General features: G+C 36.7%; 1 protein-coding gene across 2 annotated transcripts in view; it reads left to right on the top strand.

The window, feature by feature from the left end:
- LOC149842762 (uncharacterized) overlaps positions 1-21,805 on the top strand; it is a 147,565-nt gene extending 125,760 nt beyond the window's left edge. For both annotated transcript variants that reach the window (XM_089999410.1, XM_089999411.1), the window contains exon 9: positions 21,465-21,805. In XM_089999410.1, the coding sequence (XP_089855536.1) occupies positions 21,465-21,487 (23 nt within the window). In that variant the 3' untranslated portion in view covers positions 21,488-21,805. The remainder of the gene's footprint in view (positions 1-21,464) is intronic.
- The last annotated feature ends 225 nt before the right edge of the window (positions 21,806-22,030 follow it).

The following is a 22,030-nucleotide window of genomic DNA, read 5'->3' as shown; positions in this document are numbered from 1 at the left end:
CATACATTTACCTCGTAAATTTGATATGTACGTATAAGTACAATAATTTTTAATTAACTAAATAATTCGGAGAATAATCATTCAATGGGGGTGCGTAGATGGGTATGGGATCCATATACTTGTACATATATATATATATATTTATATATATCTAAATATATATATATATGTGTATAATCATAAATAAATAATATTAATATTGGTAATACTATAGAAATATAATATATATATATTAAGCGGATTCGAGGATCCACAGTTGGATCCAACTTGCGGATCCATTTTGGTGGGGGTTAAGATTTTATAAAATGTGAGATTCAAAATGAATAAAATTTTTAAGTTTTTAAAATTTTATCCGAGGATCCATAGTGGATCCACTTGTGGATCCATATTGTTTTGGGGCCGGGTTACGGGTCCCGAGTTCGGACCCGAGCCCCACCCCATGACAGCCCTTTTTTTTAAAAAGAAAAGGGCAACCCGATAAGGGTTGCCCGATCTTGTTGTAACAGAAAAGGAAAGGGGGGAAGGGCGGGTTACGCAGGGCGTAACCGACCTCCCCCATCACGGCATGGGGGGGGGCTGATAAAAGGGAGGATGGGGAGTTAGGGGTTTCCCATCCCTCGCCTCTCTCTCCACTCAGTCCCTCATCTCTCTCCCTCGTCTCTCTCGTTCTCTCTGTCTGTGTGCGTGCGCCGGAGGAGAGGAGGTTGCCGGCGAGCTGCGGCCAGCCACACCCACCACAGCCCCCAGCGAACACTTTTCTTCACGGCAGCAGTGAGGAGCGTCAGCCTCCAGCCTTCGATCGCCGGGAAACCCATCGGAAAAACAGGTACGGTGCTCCTTGGAATCGGGTTGAGGAATCGAACATGGGTTCGATTCCATGCGTGGGTTTGAGGGTAGGACTTGGGGTTTATATCAACCCTAAACCTAAATCCCCAACTCTGTGATTTGGGGGTTTCGGATCTTCCTAATGTGGGGTTCTCAGTTTTCAATTTTTTTTTTGGGAAAAGTTTTGGTAAATCCCACACTGAAAACCCCAAAATCTTTGATTTGGGGTTTTCGGTTGTCACGAAGGAGGGATTTGGGGATGATTGACGAAAACCCCAATTCAGCCGATTTGGGTTTTCTTGTTTTGGAATTGAGGCATGATACATGTTAAATTCTGTTTGGGGATATCGTTCTGGGTGAAATCCCAAACCCATAATAGCAATAAGACCTTACTGCATATTTGTCACTATGCTACTCTGCTCAAAAGAAAAAAATAAGCTGATTGTTTGCCAAGTGGGACTTTAAATGAGAACTTTCTGGTCCGTGTAAATCTAAAGTTTTGCAATTTAACATAATGGAGTCTTTGTTATTATATATCTTTTACCGAGTAAAATTTGTGAGTATATCTGTCTGTTTTAGAATCATGTTAGCTGAAGTCGTGATGGTATAAATGAATGAACTGATGTTCTTAAGAATGGATCCATAGTTAGATATATTTTTGTGATGACATCTCTTGCATATGAAGACCAATCACATGTGTTGTACTCTACATCATTGGTGTTTGTAGTTTTTTTTATACAATGTAAACTTAGGATTTAGTTTATGATTTCTGTTTTCAACATATTAGATGAAAATCAAATCCTGTTACATATATTCCAGGTTACAGTGAGGTCCTGTTAAGTATATAACAGAAATAAAATTCTGTTTTGAAATAGTCTGGGTTATTTATCAAAGGAAACTGTTTAGCTAAGTCGTGGTGAAGGTAGCTGCTTTTGATTCCTGTAATTTGAACTAAATTCCTATATTACCTTTGTTTCAGATTTAATATGTGAGACTTACTTGTTCCCGTATATGAATTAGCAAAATAATTGATTTCAGTGTTAAGTTCTGTGTTAGTTTTAATTAGTTGTAATGATAGAAACTTATTGGTGTCAAGTTCAAGCACAACATTTGTTGAGTTTAAGTTACTTATGATTTTAGTAAAATAAGTTCTTATTTGAGCTTGCGGTTCAGGTGAACCATGGTGGTGCCATGTAAATACGAGTTATATTCTTATTAGAGAAATGTGTCGTAATGGAGCAAAATATATATCTCTATATATATATGTACATTTCCTTTCCTTTTGTACAAGATATGTACATATGCTGTTTTAAATTTTTTTTGGTCACAGGTTCTCTTAACTTATATACTTAACACTTTCTTTTGGGTAGGCATGTTTTGGCACTCATAATGGCTGGTTCTTTGTTAATCATGCTCATGCATGAAATTTTTTGCATGATATTGAAATTTGGGTGGTACCCTGCCCAGCCCAGCCGAATGGTGCTTGACTATATTTTTACAAAGGAAAGTATGATAAATGTCATTTCCTTAATTGCCCATGCTTGTGGACAAATGACAGGTCGATGGAATCCTTGTTCATGTTTAGGGTAGCTCATATGGAAGCTTAGCCTAGCACTTTAATTTTTCAGAATACTAGCTATTCATGTTAGACCTGGCTCGTTGCATACAGGGGAATGAAAATGCCAATAGGCTTAGACTTGATTTGATATGCTTGATTGGATATCGTTGTCTAGTTGTTTTCATGGGCATGAGCAATCATGAAACTAATGCTTTATTGCTTGAATCTACATGCACGGGTGTTCACATGATAATAAAATTAATCAAGGAATGACAACGTACATTTTCAATATGTGATGTAGGTAATACACACATATTGAAAATGCATATGAATGCATTATGACATGCGTATGTTTGGGTTTATGATTTTCATAAGTGCACATGCTTTTGGCACTTTAGCTTAGTGTTATGAATAAAACACTATTTTTGTTTTGTGATGTAATGCCTCGATGGCCTAAATGGACCATCATCGGCCTGGAGAGCCGTGGGTTGGGTTTTCTTTTATATATGTTTTTAGCTGCATCACTTGAACCACATAGGATGGTTTGGCACACTACTACACTGTTCTAGTGGTTGATACGGGCTGGAGTCCCGAATGGGTCCCCGCAAGGGAGGATGCGGGTTTTTCACTTTACTTTTGCCTATTGTGTTGCAAACTTAAAGAATGAAATTAAATAAAAATATAATGAATAAGAACAGTGTAATATACCTTCTGGGATATCTCATCTGGAGTATGAGAATCTTAGTTATCCGGTCTTGGGGAGACTGTGAGGATACAAAAACTCCGTGTGCGTTGTTGCCCCTGAACCCGATATTGAGGTTCTTCTCCTGGCCACGGTTTTAGGGAGAGTCCGCTACTTTACCCGGGAGTGGTGTGTTAGTCACAACTGTGAGTTTATGGTACCAAGGAAGTGACACTTGTGGGCGTGGGGTGTCCCTTGTGTCCCCGACATTAGATGTGGAGGTCTAATGTTCCGATGGATGATGCTGTTTCCTGATATCGGTCGAGGGCTAAGTTGGAACCCAGTAATAAAATACAAATTGTGTGTTAAGCTACCCTGGGAACCTACTTGACCTCGGGGTTTGTACCCGTTTGGTGTATCCGCGGGCCACAAAAATAAAAAAGAGGAACTTAAAGGTTGTGCATTTAATAGGGCATGCATATGGAAAGATGAAATTTAAATGAAAGATAACAAAAGAAATCATGCATTGCACATAATTATGCGTTTTTCTGTTATGCATTAGATCATGCATGTTTGAACCACTCTTGATATCATGACATGATTTGGTATTAGCATATGATTTACTTCTTGAAATCATGTTACAAGGTTTAATTATTCAGTTCCTGATATATGTATTGTTTTACTATTCCTGACTGGTGAGCACATGCAATTGTTGGTAGTTATAGATAATTAAATGTTGCAAAATTTTATATCTGTACTCACTCAAATCACTGCATGAGATCTTATCCATGTTCTTTCTCTCACCTGTTTTCTTTAGAAGTAACTGTGCTCAGAATTTCGGTTCTGACACCCTACTTTGTTGGTTTTTCACAGGAAATGGTGAACAGTGAAGTTGGACATGCATCTGGGGATGGATGAGTTATACTTGGGCTTGTCAGCTTCAGTAGAGGACTTAGTGGCTCTTTCTTTTATCTTTTAGTTCTTTTATTTTCTGCAATTGTTACTTTACTTTCAGTTGAAGAAAACCTTGTCTTTGAAATTTTCTTACTCATTAATAATAGAGTTTTAATTGGTTGATATGGATGATAATTGCAACTTCGTTTGTGGTGGATGGGCTATCCAATGGAAAGTGGAACTGTGAGGACCCCAGATCTCTGGGAAGGTTTCCACAATCTCTTAGAAAAAAAATAAAAAATTTATTCCGCGTTTTTAAAGGGTATGGATTGGGGTCGTTACATCTTCTTATTCAGGAGTGGCCATGTCTACAAGTGACAACCATGGTAAGACTTCTTAGATGCTAGATTTTGGTGCTTCATTTCATATGACTCCTAATGAGTCCATATTGACCGAATGTAAGTTTAATTCAAATGATTCTTGCGTTTCAACAGTCGATGGCACTTCTTTGAAAATCAAAAGGTTTGGTATTTATAAAAAAACACTCATCTTTTACATACCAAATATTAGAGTAGTGCCAAAATTAAATTTAAATCTTTTATCGGTTTCTCAAATTGCAGACTATGGTTGTAAAATAGTTTTTTCATCTAATGATTGTCTAATACAGGATCTTCAGTCCGGGAAGCTGATTGGGCAAGGCTATAGAAGATGAAACCTCTATGTCATGGATAATCTTGAATTTACCAAAACAACTTTTTTGTAATTTTGTAAAAAAGAAAGATATAGAAATTTGACACAAAAGACTAGGTCATCCTAGTCTGACCAAATTACAATTGTTTCCATTTCTTTCAAATTCTAAAGAAAAAAATTTTGTATGTGAAGATTGCATTCTTGGCAAAATGAAGTCTTTACCTTTTGGAACAAGACACCTTATAACTAAGAATCTATTTGAATTAGTGCATTCGGATGTATGGGGACTCGCACTAGTCATATCCAAAGGAAGTGTTTCTTATTATGTTGTGTTTGTAGATGATTATAGTAGACACTCTTGGATATTCTTTTTAAAACACAAATCAGAAGTATTTGATTGTTTTAAAAAATTTAACAATTATATAAAGAATCAATTTAAAACAAATATTCAAATCTTTAGAACTTGTTGAGAATAGGTGGTTTTAGGTTAAGTTCTCTTATATTAGAGGTTTTCTGAAATTTTGTTCTCATAAGGACTTAGATGTAATTTTTCCTTTTTGCCTCTCTCTATTTAATATAGAGAGAAGCCCTAATCTAATTTAACGTGATTTAGTTTTCTGTGCAGCCGTCTCTCTCTCTCTCTCTCTCTCTCTCTCTCTCTCTCTCTCTACACAGGTGGCTGCTCCCTTCTACATGGTATCAGAGCCCTCGATCTCGGGAGCGTGATCACGAAGAGGACTGATCTTCACCAACGAAAAAAAAAATTCAAACTGCGTGAAAATCAGGTTTGTTGTTGCACTAGTGTGGAAGATCTGATAACAGATCTGGGATGTTACCCAGATCTGTCGTCAGATCTAAGGATGGAGCTCCTGTCGTGATTTCCTAGAGCCGTAACCATTTCTTTTGAATCTGGTTTTTTTTTCTCTCTTCGTGGTTTTTTTTTTGTCATCTCCTGCCGTGATTGACGTGCCGTGATTGACGAGTTCCTGTTGTTCCTGCTGTTTGGGTCACGCAACAGGCTTCTGTGCTGCTGCGTGCCAGCCGTGAGCTGTTGGTTGTTCCTGCTGTTTGGGTCACGCAACAAGTTTCTGTGATACTGCGTGCCAGCCGAGATTGTCATGTTTTCTGTGCTGATTGCGTGCCTGTCGTGATTTTGGATTTTTTTTTTCTGTGTTTTCTGCGTGTGATCGAGATATGATTGATCTATTTAATTGTCTTCTGAAGACTTATTGGCCGTTATGTTTTATATGTTTGGGGAACAACAGTTGTCGTGTTCATCTGTGTTGCAACTGAATATTCTTGTTGGTCGTGGTGTGTTTGGGTGCAGCAATGGTCGTGACTCCCTGCTGTGTCGAGTTTTGTTTCGTGCTGTGTTAGTTTCAGCTATCCCTTTGTCGTGAAAGCAGCATGAGTGATTACCTGCTGGTTGTGGGCTGTTTTCTTTTTTGGAAACAACAGGGTTGATTCCTTACAGTGTTGGAAAATTCTACTTGAATACTTGTTCTAGTGAGCAGTATGGCTGAAAATTCGAAATATGATTCTAAAATGGAACAGATTGGGGAGTATAAGGATTTTGCCAACCCCTTCTCGTATGGCTCTTCCGTAAGGTTGAATGAAACCAACTATGCCAGGTGGTCCAGAACGTTTATGATGTCGGTATCTGGACATCGTCGAAAACACATTTTGTTGGAAGGCGAACCCACTGAGAAATTGGGAAGATATGTTACTTGGGATGAAGATAATGACATAGTTATGTCATGGATCATGAATAGTGTCGAACCCCATATTGCAGATGGATTGATCTACTATAATATAGCCAAACTGATGTGGGACAATCTTCGTGACACATACTCACAAGAAACGAATGTGAGTCGTATCCTGCAAGTCGAACAGAAAATATATAATTTGCAACAGGGAGATCAGACCTTGGCCCAGTACTATGCCTCTGTCAAAGCTGCGTTTGAAAGACTTAATGCTCACAGGCCTCTTTGTTGCTCGAAGCAAAAGGATCATCAAGAACAAACCATGGTTGCTCGTTTTCTTACCAGTCTTTCTTCAGATTTTTTTGTTGCAAAAGTTCAAATGTTGACTGGATCAGATGTTCCCACTCTTGCTGATGCTTACAATCGTCTGAGTAGACTTGCGATCTCTCTGCCACAATCTCAGCCTGTGACTCAATCATCTTCTCTTGTTGTCCCATCTAGTTATGGGCGTGAAAATATTCAGAATATTAGAGGACGAGGACATGGACGTGGTATGGGAGGCAGAGGAAAGCTTCAATGTACATTCTGTGAAAAATCTGGACATTTAGAAGATCGTTGCTGGGATAAGCATGGTCGGCCAACCTCTTCTTCATCAAAGTCATATACTCCTAAAGCAAATGTGACTACTATCGAGGCAACAAATGTACAAAAGAATATCGCTGAAAATGAAAGTAGTATCACCCTTAGTCGTGCGGAATATGATGAGCTGATAGCTCTTCGACCTTTTAGTTCCACTCCTCCTGTAGCTGGTGTTGCATATTCAACAGGAAATCATCTTCATTCGACTGATAGTAAGTGGGTTATTGACTCTGGTGCATCCAGACATTTGTGTGGAAATTCACGTGTTTTTTCAGATCTAAAGGATATTAAGGCTCAGCTTGGAGTCTCCTTAGCCGATGGGAGCTCCTCCCCGGTTGTTGGTCAGGGAAATATTTCTATATCCTCATTACAGTTGAAAAATGCTCTTCATGCTCCAAACTTTCCTCAAAGTTCTCTCTGTTAGTTGCCTTATAAAAGAACAAAACTGTAGAGTAATATTTTATCCAATGGGTTGTCATTTTCAGGATTTGCTGACGGGGAAGAAGATTGGTGGAGGCTATGAAGAAAATGGAATTTACTACCTACATCATCCAATGGGTACTGTTCATGCTGCAGTGGAACATTCATTCAGTCCTGTTCAGTGGCATCGTCGTCTTGGTCATCCTTCATTGTCAAAGCTTCGGTCGGTCTTTCCTCAGATTCTTTCCACCACATCATTTCAGTGTGAAGCATGTCAGTTGAGTGTCGTTATTATCTTGTTATTGTTGATGATTTCTCTAAGTTGTCATGGGTATTTTTAATAAAAGAACGATCTGAAGTTCCAAGTATTATCAAATCCTTAATTCTTGAAATAAAAATTCAGTTTGAATCTATTGTCAAGATTGTTCGCACTGATAATGCTCTCGAGTTTAAATCAAAAAGTCTGTTACAATTTTACCAAGATCATGGCATCCAACCCCAAACTTTCTGTGCCTATTCATCTCAACAAAATAGGGTGGCTGAGCAAAAACATCGGCACCTCCTTGATGTTGCCAGGACCATTATGATTCAATCCAATGTTCCTGCGTTATATTGGGGTGATGCGATTACCACTGCTTGCTATCTGATCAACCGCATGCCTTCGTCTTCTGTGGGTGATCAAATTCCATTTCATATCCTAAAACCTAATGCTCCCTTTTTTTCTTTATCACCAAAAATATTTGGATGTGTTTGTTTTGTACACAAACTTAGCCCTGACCGTGATAAATTAGCCACTTAAGCTACAAAATGCATATTTATCGGTTATCCAAAAAATCAAAAGGGCTATCGATGTTATGATCCTATTTCTCGCCGAGAGTATGTCAGTGCAGATGTATCTTTCCTGAAATCCTCTCCATATTACTCTATTTCTGGTTTCCCGCTGCAGGTTGATCCAGCCGAGTCTTTTCCATTACCTATACCTCCTTTTCCTTTGGAATCTGTGCCCTCATTACCGAACCAAACTTCATCCTCTTCCAGATTTAATAATCCTCCATTGGTATATGTGCGTAGAGCTCCACTTCCGCAAGAGCCTTCATCTTCTTCTTCTCCTGAGGTAAGTTCTACTAACAATCGTGATCTTCAGGATGATGATAACAGGCCTATTGCTCTACGAAAGGGGACAAGACAATGTAGCTTATATCCCATATCTCATTTTGTCTCCCATGCCAGAATTGGACATCAGATGAAGTCTTTTATTTCAGCCTTATCTGCTGAAACTATTCCTCTGAACTATCAACAGGCAGAACTTGATACTCGCTGGAAGCTGGCTATACAAGAAGAAATGACAACTTTAGTATCTCAGCATACCTGGGATCTAGTTGATTTCCCAACAGATGCTGACATTGTTGGATGTAAATGGGTATATACAATAAAGTATAAATCTGATGGTTCTATTGAAAGGTACAAGGCCAGATTAGTCGCGAAAGGGTATACTCAGACATATGGAATCGACTTCTTTGAAACTTGTTCTCCTGTTGCACGGATGGGTACCATCCGTCTTGTTCTCTCAGTAGCTGTTCAACATGGTTGGAGCTTGTGCCAATTAGATGTGAAAAATGCATTTCTATATGGGGATCTATCTGAGACCGTTTACATGCAACAACCTCCAGGATTCGAGGTTGAGGGGGAGTGTCAGAAGGTGTGTAGATTGAGAAAGGCGATTTATGGCTTGAAACAAAGTCCTCGTGCATGGTTTCAAAAGTTGTTTGAAGTGATGTCAAGCTTTGGCTTTAATAGATCAGCAACAGATCATACACTTTTTATAAAGAAAACTAGTTGTGGCATAGTTGTTATGGTGGTATATGTGGATGACATCATTCTTACAGGAGATGATGTGAAAGCTATTGAAGCCACAAAGGCTCATCTTCAAAAACACTTTGTTACAAAAGACCTTGGTTCACTCAGGTATTTTCTGGGTATAGAAGTTGCTAGAAGCCGTGAAGGGATGGTTTTGTCTCAACGGAAGTATGTTCTTAACTTATTAAAGGAAACGAGCATGTTGGGAGCTAAACCAGCAAATATTCCCATGGACCATAAAGTTCAGTTGTTTGAAGAAGGGTCAAAACCAGTTGATAGCAAAAGCTATCGCTCCCTAGTAGGGAAGTTATTATATGTAACTGTGACCAGGCCGGATATTGCTTTAGTAGTAAGCAAAGTTAGCCAGTTTATGGACAAACCAACTGAGGTACACTGGAATGCAGCCATAATGATTCTCAGATATCTAAAATCCTCTCCTGGAAAGGGGTTATTGTTCAGGAAAGGTGGAACTCTGGAGATAGTAGTCTATTCTGATGCTGACTATGCTGGATCTGTAGTAGATAGAAAGTCTACCACAGGATTCTGTGTGTTTTTGGGAGACAACTTGATTTCATGGAGAAGTAAGAAACAAAATGTGGTTTCCAGGTCGAGTGCAGAATCAGAATATCGGGCTATGGCCCAAACAACTGTTGAATTGATATGGGTTCGCACTGTTCTTCATGATCTCCAGGTGAAGGTTTCCTCTCCAATGACCATGATGTGCAATAATAAAGTAGCAACATATATAGCAAACAATCCTGTCTTTCATGAGAGAACAAAGCACATTGAGGTTGATTGCCACTATGTAAGAGATATGATTCAAGCTGGTCATATCACTACCAAATACCTAAAGTTGGAAGACCAAGTTGCAGATATGTTTACAAAGCCTCTTGCTAGGCCAAATTTCTCAAAATGTTGTGACAAGCTGAGCATGATTGATATCTATGCTCCAGCTTGAGGGGGAGTGTTGAGAATAGGTGGTTTTAGGTTAAGTTCTCTTATATTAAAGGTTTTCTGAAATTTTGTTCTCATAAGGACTTAGATGTAATTTTTCCTTTTTACCTCTCTCTATTTAATATAGAGAGAAGCCCTAATCTAATTTAACGTGATTTAGTTTTCTGTGCAGCCGTCTCTCTCTCTCTCTCTCTACACAGGTGGCTGCTCCCTTCTACAGAACTGATTCCGGGAAAGAATTTGTGTCAAAAGAATTTGAAAATTATCTTGACTTAAATGAGATTATACATCAAAAATCGTGTTCGTACACCCTTCAACAAAATGGACTTGCCGAAAGGAAGCATAAACATTATTGAGACCACTAGAACACTTCTAGTATCTAGAAATGTTCCAAAAGTTTTTTGGGCCGAAGCCGTACTTATGACGGTCTATTTGATAAATAGAATGCCTTCAAAATGTATTGAAAATGTCTCTCCCATTGAAAAACTTTATAAAATGTCTCCCGATTACAAAAGGTTAAGGGTCTTCGGGTGAAAATGTTTTGTTCTTACAAACAAGAATGATACTCTCTCCTAAAGTCATTCCTTGTGTGTTTCTGGGTTATGCCGAAAACCAAAAAGGATATATGTGTTATGACATTGAAAGAAACAAATTGTATGTTTATCGAAATGTTACGTTTCTTGAAAATGTAAAAGGTTTTAGCAAAGATAATATCCAAGAGAGTTGTGATTTTTCATTCCTCTTTGACCTAGTCAATGATAAGTGTAAAAATATTCATGAGAGCCAAGACATGCACGAGGCAAATGAGAATGTGAGTAAAAATCTTGACAATGTAGACCTATTTCACAATAATTTACAAACTTATGCTCGACGTACCGAAGGTCACCCATCATGTGCTTTAGAAAGATACTCTCAAAGTCAAGAAGAAGACTCTTCTAGCCTTGGAAAATTCATAAGAATTTCAAGAGCTCCTAGTAGATTTGTATCATATGATTCCTTTGAACCAAGGTATAGATCTTGCCTAATGGTCATTCACTCGTATTTTGAACCTCAATCATATCATAAGGCTAAACATTGTCAAGAATGGGTTAAGGTCATGAATGATGAGTTAGAAGCATTAGAAAGAACAAAAAATTAGGAGATTCAAACATTACCTAAAGGAAGAAAAACTATAGGATGCATATTGGTATACATGGTAAAAACCAAATACGATGGAACAATAGAAATATATAAAGCTAGGTTAGTGGTCAAAGGATATAGTCAAGAATATGAGATAGACTATGATGAGACGTTTGCCCTAGTCACTCACATGACTGCTGTTAGAACTCTCATTGCTATAGCATCGATTAGGAAATGGTCTATATTTCAAATAGATGTTAAAAATGCATTTTTAAATGGCAGCCTGGATGAAGAAGTGTACATGGATCCTACTTGACTTTAGCACATGAGAAAACTCTTCAATTACGTAAAGCCTTGTATGGCTTAAAACAAGCTCCCAAAGCTTGATATGATAGGTTCAATGATGTGATGAAACAACTTAATTTTAAATCTTGTTTTGCTGACACTGCGTTGTTTGTTAAGTCTTCCAATGCAGGGATGGTGATTCTATTACTTTATGTGAATGATATGATAATCACGGGAGGTGATAAACAGGGAGTTGATCATATCAAAGATGTGCTTAAAGCCAACTTTGATATGATAGATCTTTTTTTACAATATTTTCTTGGAGTAAAAGTAACATATTCACTTTGTGGTTATTTTTTGACACAGACTAAGTATGCAGCAGAGATTATTGAGCGATCAAGACTCTCAAATGAAAAACCGGTTGATACTCCAGAAGTTATAAATGCAAAAATGAAGAAAGATGATGAAGAGCCATTGCAAGATCCAACTCCCTACAGACAAATGAATAGGGCTTTGTCTTATATTTTTATTACTTGTCCTGATATATCTCATGCTGTTCATTCTGTTAGTCAATTCCAGCATGCTCCCACTACAGTGCATATAAGTGTTGTAATGAGAATTGTTAGATATATTAAGAAATCCATTAATCATGCTTGTTTTTATCATCCTCCTCATTAGAAGTCATTGCATATTCTGATTCTGACTGGGGAAGGGATGTAAATGATAGATGCTCAACCACTAGCTTATGTGTGTATGTAGGTGATTCTCTAATATCATGATGATGAAAAAAACAACAGAAGGTGCCTCTCTCCTCCACTGAAGCCGAGTATCATGCCATGACAACAATTACGTCTGAGTTGGTATGGTTGAGACAACTTCTTGAAGACTTGTAAGCTCATATTGCGGAACCTTCAAGATTATGTTGTGACAGCAAGAGTGTTGTATACATTGCAAGCAATCATACATTTCATGAGAGGACCAAACATATTGAAATTGATTGCCACTACGTTCGTCAAGAGTTCCTGAGGAAGACCATTACATTGCCCTATGTTCCGTCTGAATACCAACTAGCAGACTTCTTTACCAAGGCGCTTCTGTCTCCTAGATTTCACTTCCTACTTGGCAAACTCTCGGTTGTTCCACCATGAGTTTGAGGGGGAGTGTTAAGATATGTTAAGATATTGTTAATATATATATATATATTTGTATATAAATATAAATATATATATATACATAACTATGTAAACTAAAATACCCATTAGGGGTATTTGGATCTTTTCATTAAATAGGCGTCAACCCTTAATAGGTTGATATTTTGTACCTTCTTTTGTACCCTATTTTTGACTTTTGTTTTTCTTTTATTTTTTTCACTTTTCTCTATACAAATGGGACAACTCATATGACTGTTGGAGCTGCCCCAACGGTCACAAACGTGACCGTTGGGTTTAGCCCCAACAATCACATGTTCAGCCTCTTCCTCATTGTATTATAAATAGGCACAATGGGCCTTTGTATATTTTTAAACTTATTTTCTTGAGTATTTATATGCAATAACAATTTGTTAGACCCTTGTGTGGGTGATGTGTTGATTCAATCAAGTATTCTACTTGATTGAAGGTGTGTTCTTGCATGTGTATTGGATTTAATCCATCTCATTACAACACTAACTATGAAAGAAGCAACAAAAGAATAGATCATGAATACAAAAAGGATGCAAAATCATATGTTATCATTGCTATTATCTGGGACACATCAAACCTTTCTGTCCTAAAAGAAACAAAAGAAGATCATAGAGATGATAAGAGAGTTGCTTCAGTTGAAAGCCATGATGTAAACGATTCCAAGTGTATCGGCTCGTTATCTTTGGCTCAACTAATGGAGGCACTACAACCAATGCTCAAAGGTCAAACTTCTTCCTTCTCGGGCACGGCCGTATGCACAAGTGGGGACCCTGGTAAGACTTTTTGGATACTTGGCTTTGGTGCCTCTTTTCACATGACTCCAAATGAGTCCATATTATCTGAATATCATACTAACTCAAATGATTCTTATGTTTCAACCGCCGATGGAATATTTTTGAAAATCAAAAGTTTAAGAGTATTTAAAAACAACTAATTTTTCACATACCAAATATTCGAGTGGTACCAAAATTAAACTTAAATCTTTTATCCGTTTTTAAAATTACGGATCATGGATGCAAAGTCTTATTTTTATTTAATGATTGTTTAATACTGGATCTCTAGTGCGGGTAGCCGATTGGGCGAGGCCATAGAAGAGGAGATCTCTATGTAATGGACAATCTTGAGCTATCAAAACATTTTTTATAATTTTATGGAAAAGAAAGACAGAAAATTGATACAAAAGAGTAGGACATCTTAGCGTGTCCAAATTATAATTGTTTCCATTTCTTACAAGTTATAAAGGAAAAGATTTTGTGTGTAAAGATTGCATTCTTGTTAAAATCAAATCCTCCCCATTTGGGCTAAGACATTTTATATCTAAAAATCCATTTGAGTTAGTACATTCGGATTTATGGGGACCGGATCCAATTGTATTAAAAGGAGGAGTATCTTATTATGTTGTGTTTATGGATGACTATAGTAAATACTCTTGGATATTTTTTCTTAAACAAAAATTAGAAGTGTTTGATTGTTTTAAAAAATTCCATCACTATACAACGACTCAATTTAAAATCAATATTCAAATTTTTAGAACTGATTCTGGAGGAGAATTTGTGTCAAAAGAGTTCGAAAATTACCTTGGCCTACATGAGATTATTCATCAAAAATTTTGTCCATACACTCTTCAACAAAATGGAATAGCCCAAAGGAAGCATAGACATATCATTTAGAAAACTAGAACACTTCTTATTTCAAGAAATGTTCCTAAAAGATTTTGGGCCAAAGCCTATGGCAGTTTATCTGATAAACAAAAATGTTCCTAAATATTTTTTGAAATGGTAATCTGGATGAGGAGGTGTACATGGATCCTCCACCATTACTCGTCTTGATATTTCTTATGTTATTCATGTAATGAAAATAGCGGAAGCACCAATAATCCAAAGAACTTTTTAAAGGAGTCAAACAAAGAGCCAAGAACACAAGCACGTAAAGTGTACAAATAACCTAATAAGGGATAAAGTGCCTAAAAGGCAAAAAATATATTAAAGGGAGATAAAGTGGGCTGAAAAGCCTTACAACACAAGAGGGAGAGCCCTTTTTTTATAGAGGAGAAAAGTATTAGAGAGAGGGACCACGTGGGGCTCCCTTCTAGTCTTTGGGAGCCCCAACGATCATATTAATGGCTGTTGTGGCCCCAACGACTAGATAGTGGGGCCCCTAGTGGTCCTTTTACAAGGTTTAAAAATAAAAAGAAAAAGAAAGAAAAAAGAAAAACTTAAAAATAAAAAAGTACAAAATAATTACAAAAATACCCCTATCGGGTATTTCAATGTACAACAAGAAATAAAGAGTATATATATACATATTTTAACACGCCTCCTCAAACTTTACGGGGCAAAGACCGAAAGTTTGTCAAGAAAAAACATAAAACGCGGAGTTGGAAGTGCTTTAATGAAGAAGTCTGCCAACTGATATTCTGAAGTAACATATGGTAGTGTGATGGTTCCTCTGAGAAATTCGTCTCGAACATAGTGGCAATCCATTTCAATATGCTTGGTACGCTCGTGGAATGTATGATTGCTTGCGATGTAAATCACGCTCTTGTTATCACAACACATCTTGGTGGAAGAAGAAATGAGGATGCCCATGTTACATATGAGACTTCTAAGCCACACAATTTTCATAGTTGTCATCGCCATGGCCCGATATTCAGGTTCAGTGGATGATAGATAAACTTTTTGCTGCTTCTTACACGTCCACGAAATGAGTGATTCTCCTAAGAAAATACAAAAACCAATAGTTGAGATTCGATCATTGGGATTTCCTCCCCAGTTTGCATCAGTAAAAGTAGTTAATTCAAGAGATAAAGAAGATGATAAGAAACGCCTTTTGGAGATGGTGTTCTTGATATATCTCACAATTCGCATCATGGCTGCCATGTGAACTATAGTAGAAGCATGCTGAAATTGACTTGCAGCATGAACCACATGAGCAATATCCGGACGAGTGATGGATAAGTAAGTAAGGGATTCAATCAATTGTCGATAGGGGGTAGGATTCTCAAGAAGAATGCCATCCTGAAGTCTCAACTTTGTATTTATAACTTCAGGAGTTTTAACTTTCTTTTCATTTGAAACTCCTGCTGCTAATTTTATTTGAGATAAAATGTATCATCGAAGAGAATATGTCACTTCAATACCTAAAAAATATCTCAAAAACCCCAAGTCGGACCTATCAAAAGTTTTCTTTAACATAGACTTAACATCATTTACTCTTTTTGTCACTTCGAGTGATGATCATATCATCAACATACATAAGTAGAATAACAACGGAGTTACCTGTTTTCTTAACAAAAAGAGCAGTGTCAGTATAACAAGAAATAAAACCCAAATTGATTAATACATTATTAAACTTGTCATACCAAGCTTTGTGAGCTTACTTAAGGCCATATAATGCCTTTTTTAATTTCAAAATTTTAGCATTTAAATTCATGCTAGGAGGTGGTTCCATATAAACTTCACTCAGTTCTCCATTTAAAAAGACATTTTTGACGTCAAGTTGAAAAATGAGCTATTTTTTAATAGAGGCTACTGCAATAAGGACTCGAACACTAGTCATTCGAGTAACATGGGCAAAAGTCTCATCATAATCCATCCCATATTCTTGGGCATATCCTTTAGCTATTAATCGAGCCTTAAATCTTTTTAAAGAACCATCACTTTTAGTTTTTACTTTGAAAACTCATCTACATCCAATGGGTTTCTTGCCATTAGGGGGATCAATGATTTCTCAAGTTTGTGCTTTATTAAGTGCATTGAGTTCAAGTTCCATTGCTTCATTCCAATGGGCATATTGTTTGGCATCATTATAATGCGATGGTTCATGGAAAGAATGAAGAGCTAACAAACAAGCTCGAAAATTTGGAGAAAAAGAATCATAAGATACAAATCTATTAGGAATTTTAGAAATACTATGTGATCTTCTTTGAGAGGATTTTTCTAACGATTCGTTTTGAGAGAGTTTTTCAAGGGCACAAGGAAGATTATTTTCATTTCTTCTAGTATAAACTTGTATGTGACTTGTTATATTTTTATTTAGGTTTTCATGTAGATCATGTTGCTCATCATTTTGAGGTTCAATATAATCCTCAATGACAACTTCAGGAGGTTCAGTAGATTCAACATGATTGTCTATGCATTTTTCTTAAGGTAACAACTCAAATAAAAAAGAATAATCAACATTTTCATTTAGGTTATGTGAAAATCATTTTCTTCTTCTAAAAAAGTGATGTCTTTTGAGATATAAAGTTTGTTATTTAATAGGTCAAATCAGCGGTAACCTTTTTGTTTTTCGCCATATCCTAAGAAAATGCATTCAATTGCCTTTGAAGAAAGTTTATCGTTTTTGTGAGTTAAAACAAAACACTTACATCAAAAAACTCTTAGTTTTTTATAGTCAGGAGACATATTGTAAGTTTTTTAAACGGAGAAAGATTTTTCAAAGAAGATGAGGGTGTTCTATTAATTAAATATGTTGAAGTCAGAACAACTTCGGCCTAAAAGGATTTTTAAATATTTTTGGAAACTAACAAAGTTCTAGTTGTCTCTATTATGTGTCTATGCTTTCTTTTCGCAACACCATTTTGTTACGGAGTGTTTGGACAAGAACGTTGATGAAAAATTTTATTTTCTTTCAAATATCTTTGAAAATCATTGGACATGTATTCACCTCCCGAGTCAGATCTAAGAATGGACAGGTTTTCTAAAAATTAATTTTTAACCATTACATGAAATTCTTTAAAAAAAGAGAAAACCTCAGATTTACGATTTAAGAAGTAAATCCATGTAAATCAAGTAAAATTGTCAACAAAGACAACATAATATGAGAAACCTCCTTTGGATACAACAGGAGAGGGACCCCATTAATCGGAATGAACAAGTTCGAACGGCCGTGTGGGAACATAATTTCTTTGAGGAAATGTAATAGCTTTAGATTTTTCAAAAATGCAATCTTTACAAGTCATGTGTTTGTCTTTACAAGTATTGTCCAAAAAAGGAAAAAGAGACATCTTTAAAAAGTTCGGATGACCAAGTCTTTTATGCCAAACTTCAATACTTTTGACATTTACAAAATTACAAAATGACTTGGATGGAAGTGTGAAAAAAATCATAAAATAAAGATTGCCTCTCCTATGGCCTTGTCCAATCAGCTTCCTTAACTGGAGATCATGCACAGTGTAATCTTTAGGTGAGAAAGAGACTTGGCAACCATGATCGATAATTTGAGAGACTGAAAAAAGATTTAAGTTAACTTTTGGAATAACTCTTACTTTAGGGACAAAAAAGTTTTGAGAGGATTTCAAGTCAAGTGTTCCAATACTTTCAATCTTTAAAGATGTCCCATCGGCCGTTGAAACATACAAAGATATAGGGTCGGAAAAAATATTCAAAAGAGAATTTTTATGAGATGTCATATGAAAAGAAGCACCAGAGTCTAGTATCCACATACTTGGAGGTGATGATGAATAGGCTATGGCGGCTCCAGAAGTTGATGTTGAAGAAGTCTTGAGAAGATTTTGGCAGACTTCGGATATTTGGCAAAGAGTTTATTTGATATCTCCTCCATTGATATTTTCTTCTTCTTTCTTTGGAGTGTTTTCTCCAACCGTGGTCACTTTTCCTTTAAGCTTGGACAAACCGGCTTAATATGCCCCGGTTCATTACAATAGTGACAAATCACCCCCTTTCTATACCCATTATTTTTTGAAAAAATGGGGCAGTATATATGCTTATACATTTATTCCCAGCCTAAGAACGACCAAAATTTCGTCATTCTTAATGCTTATGCCAAGACGAGTTTCCTCTTGGCATACTTCGGCAAAAATATCTTCAATAGGTAAGGCTTTACTTCTATGAAGAAGAGATTCCCTAACTTGTTCAAATTCGAGCCTAAGCCCATGAAGAAATTGAAAGAAATGCTCTTTTTCGATTTGTTCTCTTCTAAGCTCAATATTTTTCAGAGCCACCCACTTGGGCTCAAGAAAAGCGAGTTCATCCCAAAGAGGGGTTAAAGAATTAAAATAATCACGGACACTCATGTCTGCTTGTCTATTAGATCTAATTTTTTCTTGACAAAAAAATTGTCTAGCTAGATCTTTTTGGGTATACATACCATGCTTCATTGGCTCTCCTAAATTTAACAATGTTGGCATAATTTTTAATATCAACATTGTTCATGAACCGTGCCAAAATTTTTGCATGGTTACTTTCTCAATCTTCTACCTTGGATTGGTGCTCATCAATGGCTTTGATGCGGTCATCTCCATCTAGAGCTCTTTCAACACCTCTTTCAATTTTGGTGAGCTTTGAGGTGGGTTCAAGAGTGGTGCCCATCACAAAGCCCCACAACTTTTTACCTCTTAGATGACTTTCCATAGCCAATGCCTACATAAGATAGTTTGCGCCATTGAGTTTGAAGGAGAACTCAACTCTTTATTCATGCTCTATTGATGACGGGAAAGATAGAATATGAAGAGCTCTATAGATCTTTCAAGAATATTGAAAATCCAATGGCTCTGATACCATGTAATGAAAATAGCAAAAACACCAATAATCCAAAGAACTCTTTAAAAGAGTCAAACAAAGAGCCAAGAACACAAGTACGTAAAGTGCACACATAACCCAATAAGGGGTAAAGTGCCTAAAAGGCAAAAAATATATTAAAGAGAGAGATAAAGTGGGCTGAAAAGCCTTACAACACAAGAGGGACAACCCTCTTTTTATAGAGGAGAAAAGTAGGAGAGAGAGGACCACTTGGGGCTCCCTTCTAGTCGTTGGGAGCCCCAGCAGTCATATTAATGACCGTTGGGGCCCCCAACGACTAGATGGTGGGGCCCCTAGTGGCCCTTTACAAGGTTTAAAAAGAAAAAGAAAAAAAGAAGAAAGATAAAAGAAAATAGAAAAGAAAAACCTAAAAATAAAAAAGTACAGAATAATTACAAAAATACCCCTATCGGGTATTTGAATGTACAACAACAAATAAAGAGTATATATGTATATGCGTATGTATATATATATATATATATATATATATATTAACAATTCATTCTGTTAGTCAATTTCAACATGCTCTCACTACAGTACATATGAGTGATGTAATGAAAATTATTGGATATATTAAAAATTCTATTAATTATGGATTATTTCTAGCATCCTCTTCCATTAAAAGTTATTGTATACTCTGATTCTGACTGGTGAGGGGATGTAAATAATACGCTCAACCACTGGTTCTTGTGTTTTTGTAGGTGATTCTTTAATTTAATGATGATGCAAAAAGCAGCAAGTATCTCTCTTCCACTGAAGCTGAGTATCGTGCCATGGCAAAACTACGTCTGAGCTGGTGTGGTTAAGACAACTTCTAGAAGACTTGAGAATTCATATTGCAGAACCTTCAAAATTATGCTTTGACAACAAGTGCACTGTATACATTGCAAGCAATCATACATTTCATGAGAGGACAAAACATATTGAAATAGATTGTTACTACGTTGGTGAAGAATTCCTAAGGAAGACCATCACATTGCCCTACGTTTCGTTTGAGTATCAACTAGCAGACTTCTTCAGTAAAGTGCTCCCGTCATCAAGATTTCACTTCCTACTTGGCAAATTGTCGATTGTTTTACCATGAGTTTGAGAGGTGTTAATATTGTAAACCGAAATACCCATCAAGGGTATTTCGGTCTTTTCACTGTAATAGGCGTCAACCCCTAATGGGCTGACAACCTTTTATTTTCTTTTACTTTTTTGTATTTTTTCATTTTTTGTGTTTTTGGGGCAGCTCCAAAGTAGCAGTTGGAGCTGCTCCCAACGGTCATAAATATGACTGTTGGGGGCAGCCCAACAACCACTTTGGTCTGCTCCTTTGTGGTCCCATTCATTATAAATAGGCCTCAAAGCCTTGTATTCTTTAACTCTCTCAAGAGAGGATTTTCATTCATTAACAAAGATATTTGGCCCTTGTGTGGGTGTTGTGGCTTATTCAATCAGTGTTATACTTAATTGAAGTGTGTTCTTGCAAGTCCATAAGTGCGTATTTTGGTTTTGATGTGTTTCATTACAGTTTTGTCTTTTGTTTTCTGTCTTTGTATCTATATATTTGACCCTTGTGTGGGTGTTGTGGCTTATTCAATCAGTGTTATACTTGATTGAAGTGTGTTCTTGCAAGTCCATAAGTGTATTTTGGTTTTGATCCGTTTCATTATAGTTGTCTTTTGTTTTCTGTCTTTGTATCTATATATTTGACCCTTATGTGGGTGTTGTGGCTTATTCAATCAGTGTTATACTTGATTGAAGTGTGTTTTTGCAAGTCCATAAGTGTGTATTTTGGTTTTGACCGGTTTCATTACAGTTTTGTCTTTTGTTTTATCTTTGTATCTATATATTCTTCATTTATGATTGTTTAATGATTCTTCATTTTTTTAAGTGAAAATAACAGAAGTCCGTACTTAGTTCTTGTATAATTAGCAATTTGTTTTATTTTTAAAATCTCAAAATGGGTCATAACGTGGACAGTTTGAACGACTCATCTAAATCCTTGGCATGTTGCATCTGGTTCTGTTCTCCGTATATGCTTGCCTTGTTTTTCAGCTAACTGGAGTCCGCTATTTGAAATCTCTTATGTTATTTGTCTATGGAACTGTCATGTTTTGTTTAAAACAGATGGTGAAGAAGGAAGCGATTAATTCAATGCTTCGCTTTAGAAGTGACCATCAAGGAGTTTTCTCACAGGAAATTGGCTGTGGTTTAGGGGAACTGATAATTTCAGATGAGTAAACTTGTGCTACACTTTGAACAAAGCTTCAGCATGTGTACATTTGGTTCTAAATGCTTTAACGTTTCTCTTTACGGCTAATTCCCAGTCTTTTAGTATCTGTTGAATGATTAGAAAATGACAATGTATTAAACTATGCCTTTTGAAGTGTATCCTTGAAATGTATATTTGTAATTGTCGAGAAATGAAGTGCTGGTGGTTTCCACTGCAGTGACCGTTGACATCTTAACCTAGCGGGTTACTTGAATTTTTAGAAGGATAACCTGGTCGGTCAAAGAGTTCTCTGTGCAGCAAATTTCCCCGTGACTTGTCTGGAATTACAGAATTTGATGTTGAAATTGATGATACATTTTGTTGGAACTAAGTTGTTTCAAATTCAAGCTCAACCCTTTTATATTCCATGGGATGGGAATCTGTTCAACTGCAAATCTTGGTTTGCAATTGAAGCACACGT

This window comes from Nuphar pumila, chromosome 3 (genome assembly GCF_984573655.1).
Source record: "Nuphar pumila chromosome 3, dmNupPumi1.hap1.1, whole genome shotgun sequence".
In the NCBI taxonomy this organism is placed as follows: domain Eukaryota; kingdom Viridiplantae; phylum Streptophyta; class Magnoliopsida; order Nymphaeales; family Nymphaeaceae; genus Nuphar; species Nuphar pumila.
The sequence above is the reverse complement of the archived record's forward strand: the minus strand, read 5'-3'. Positions and strand labels throughout refer to the sequence as shown.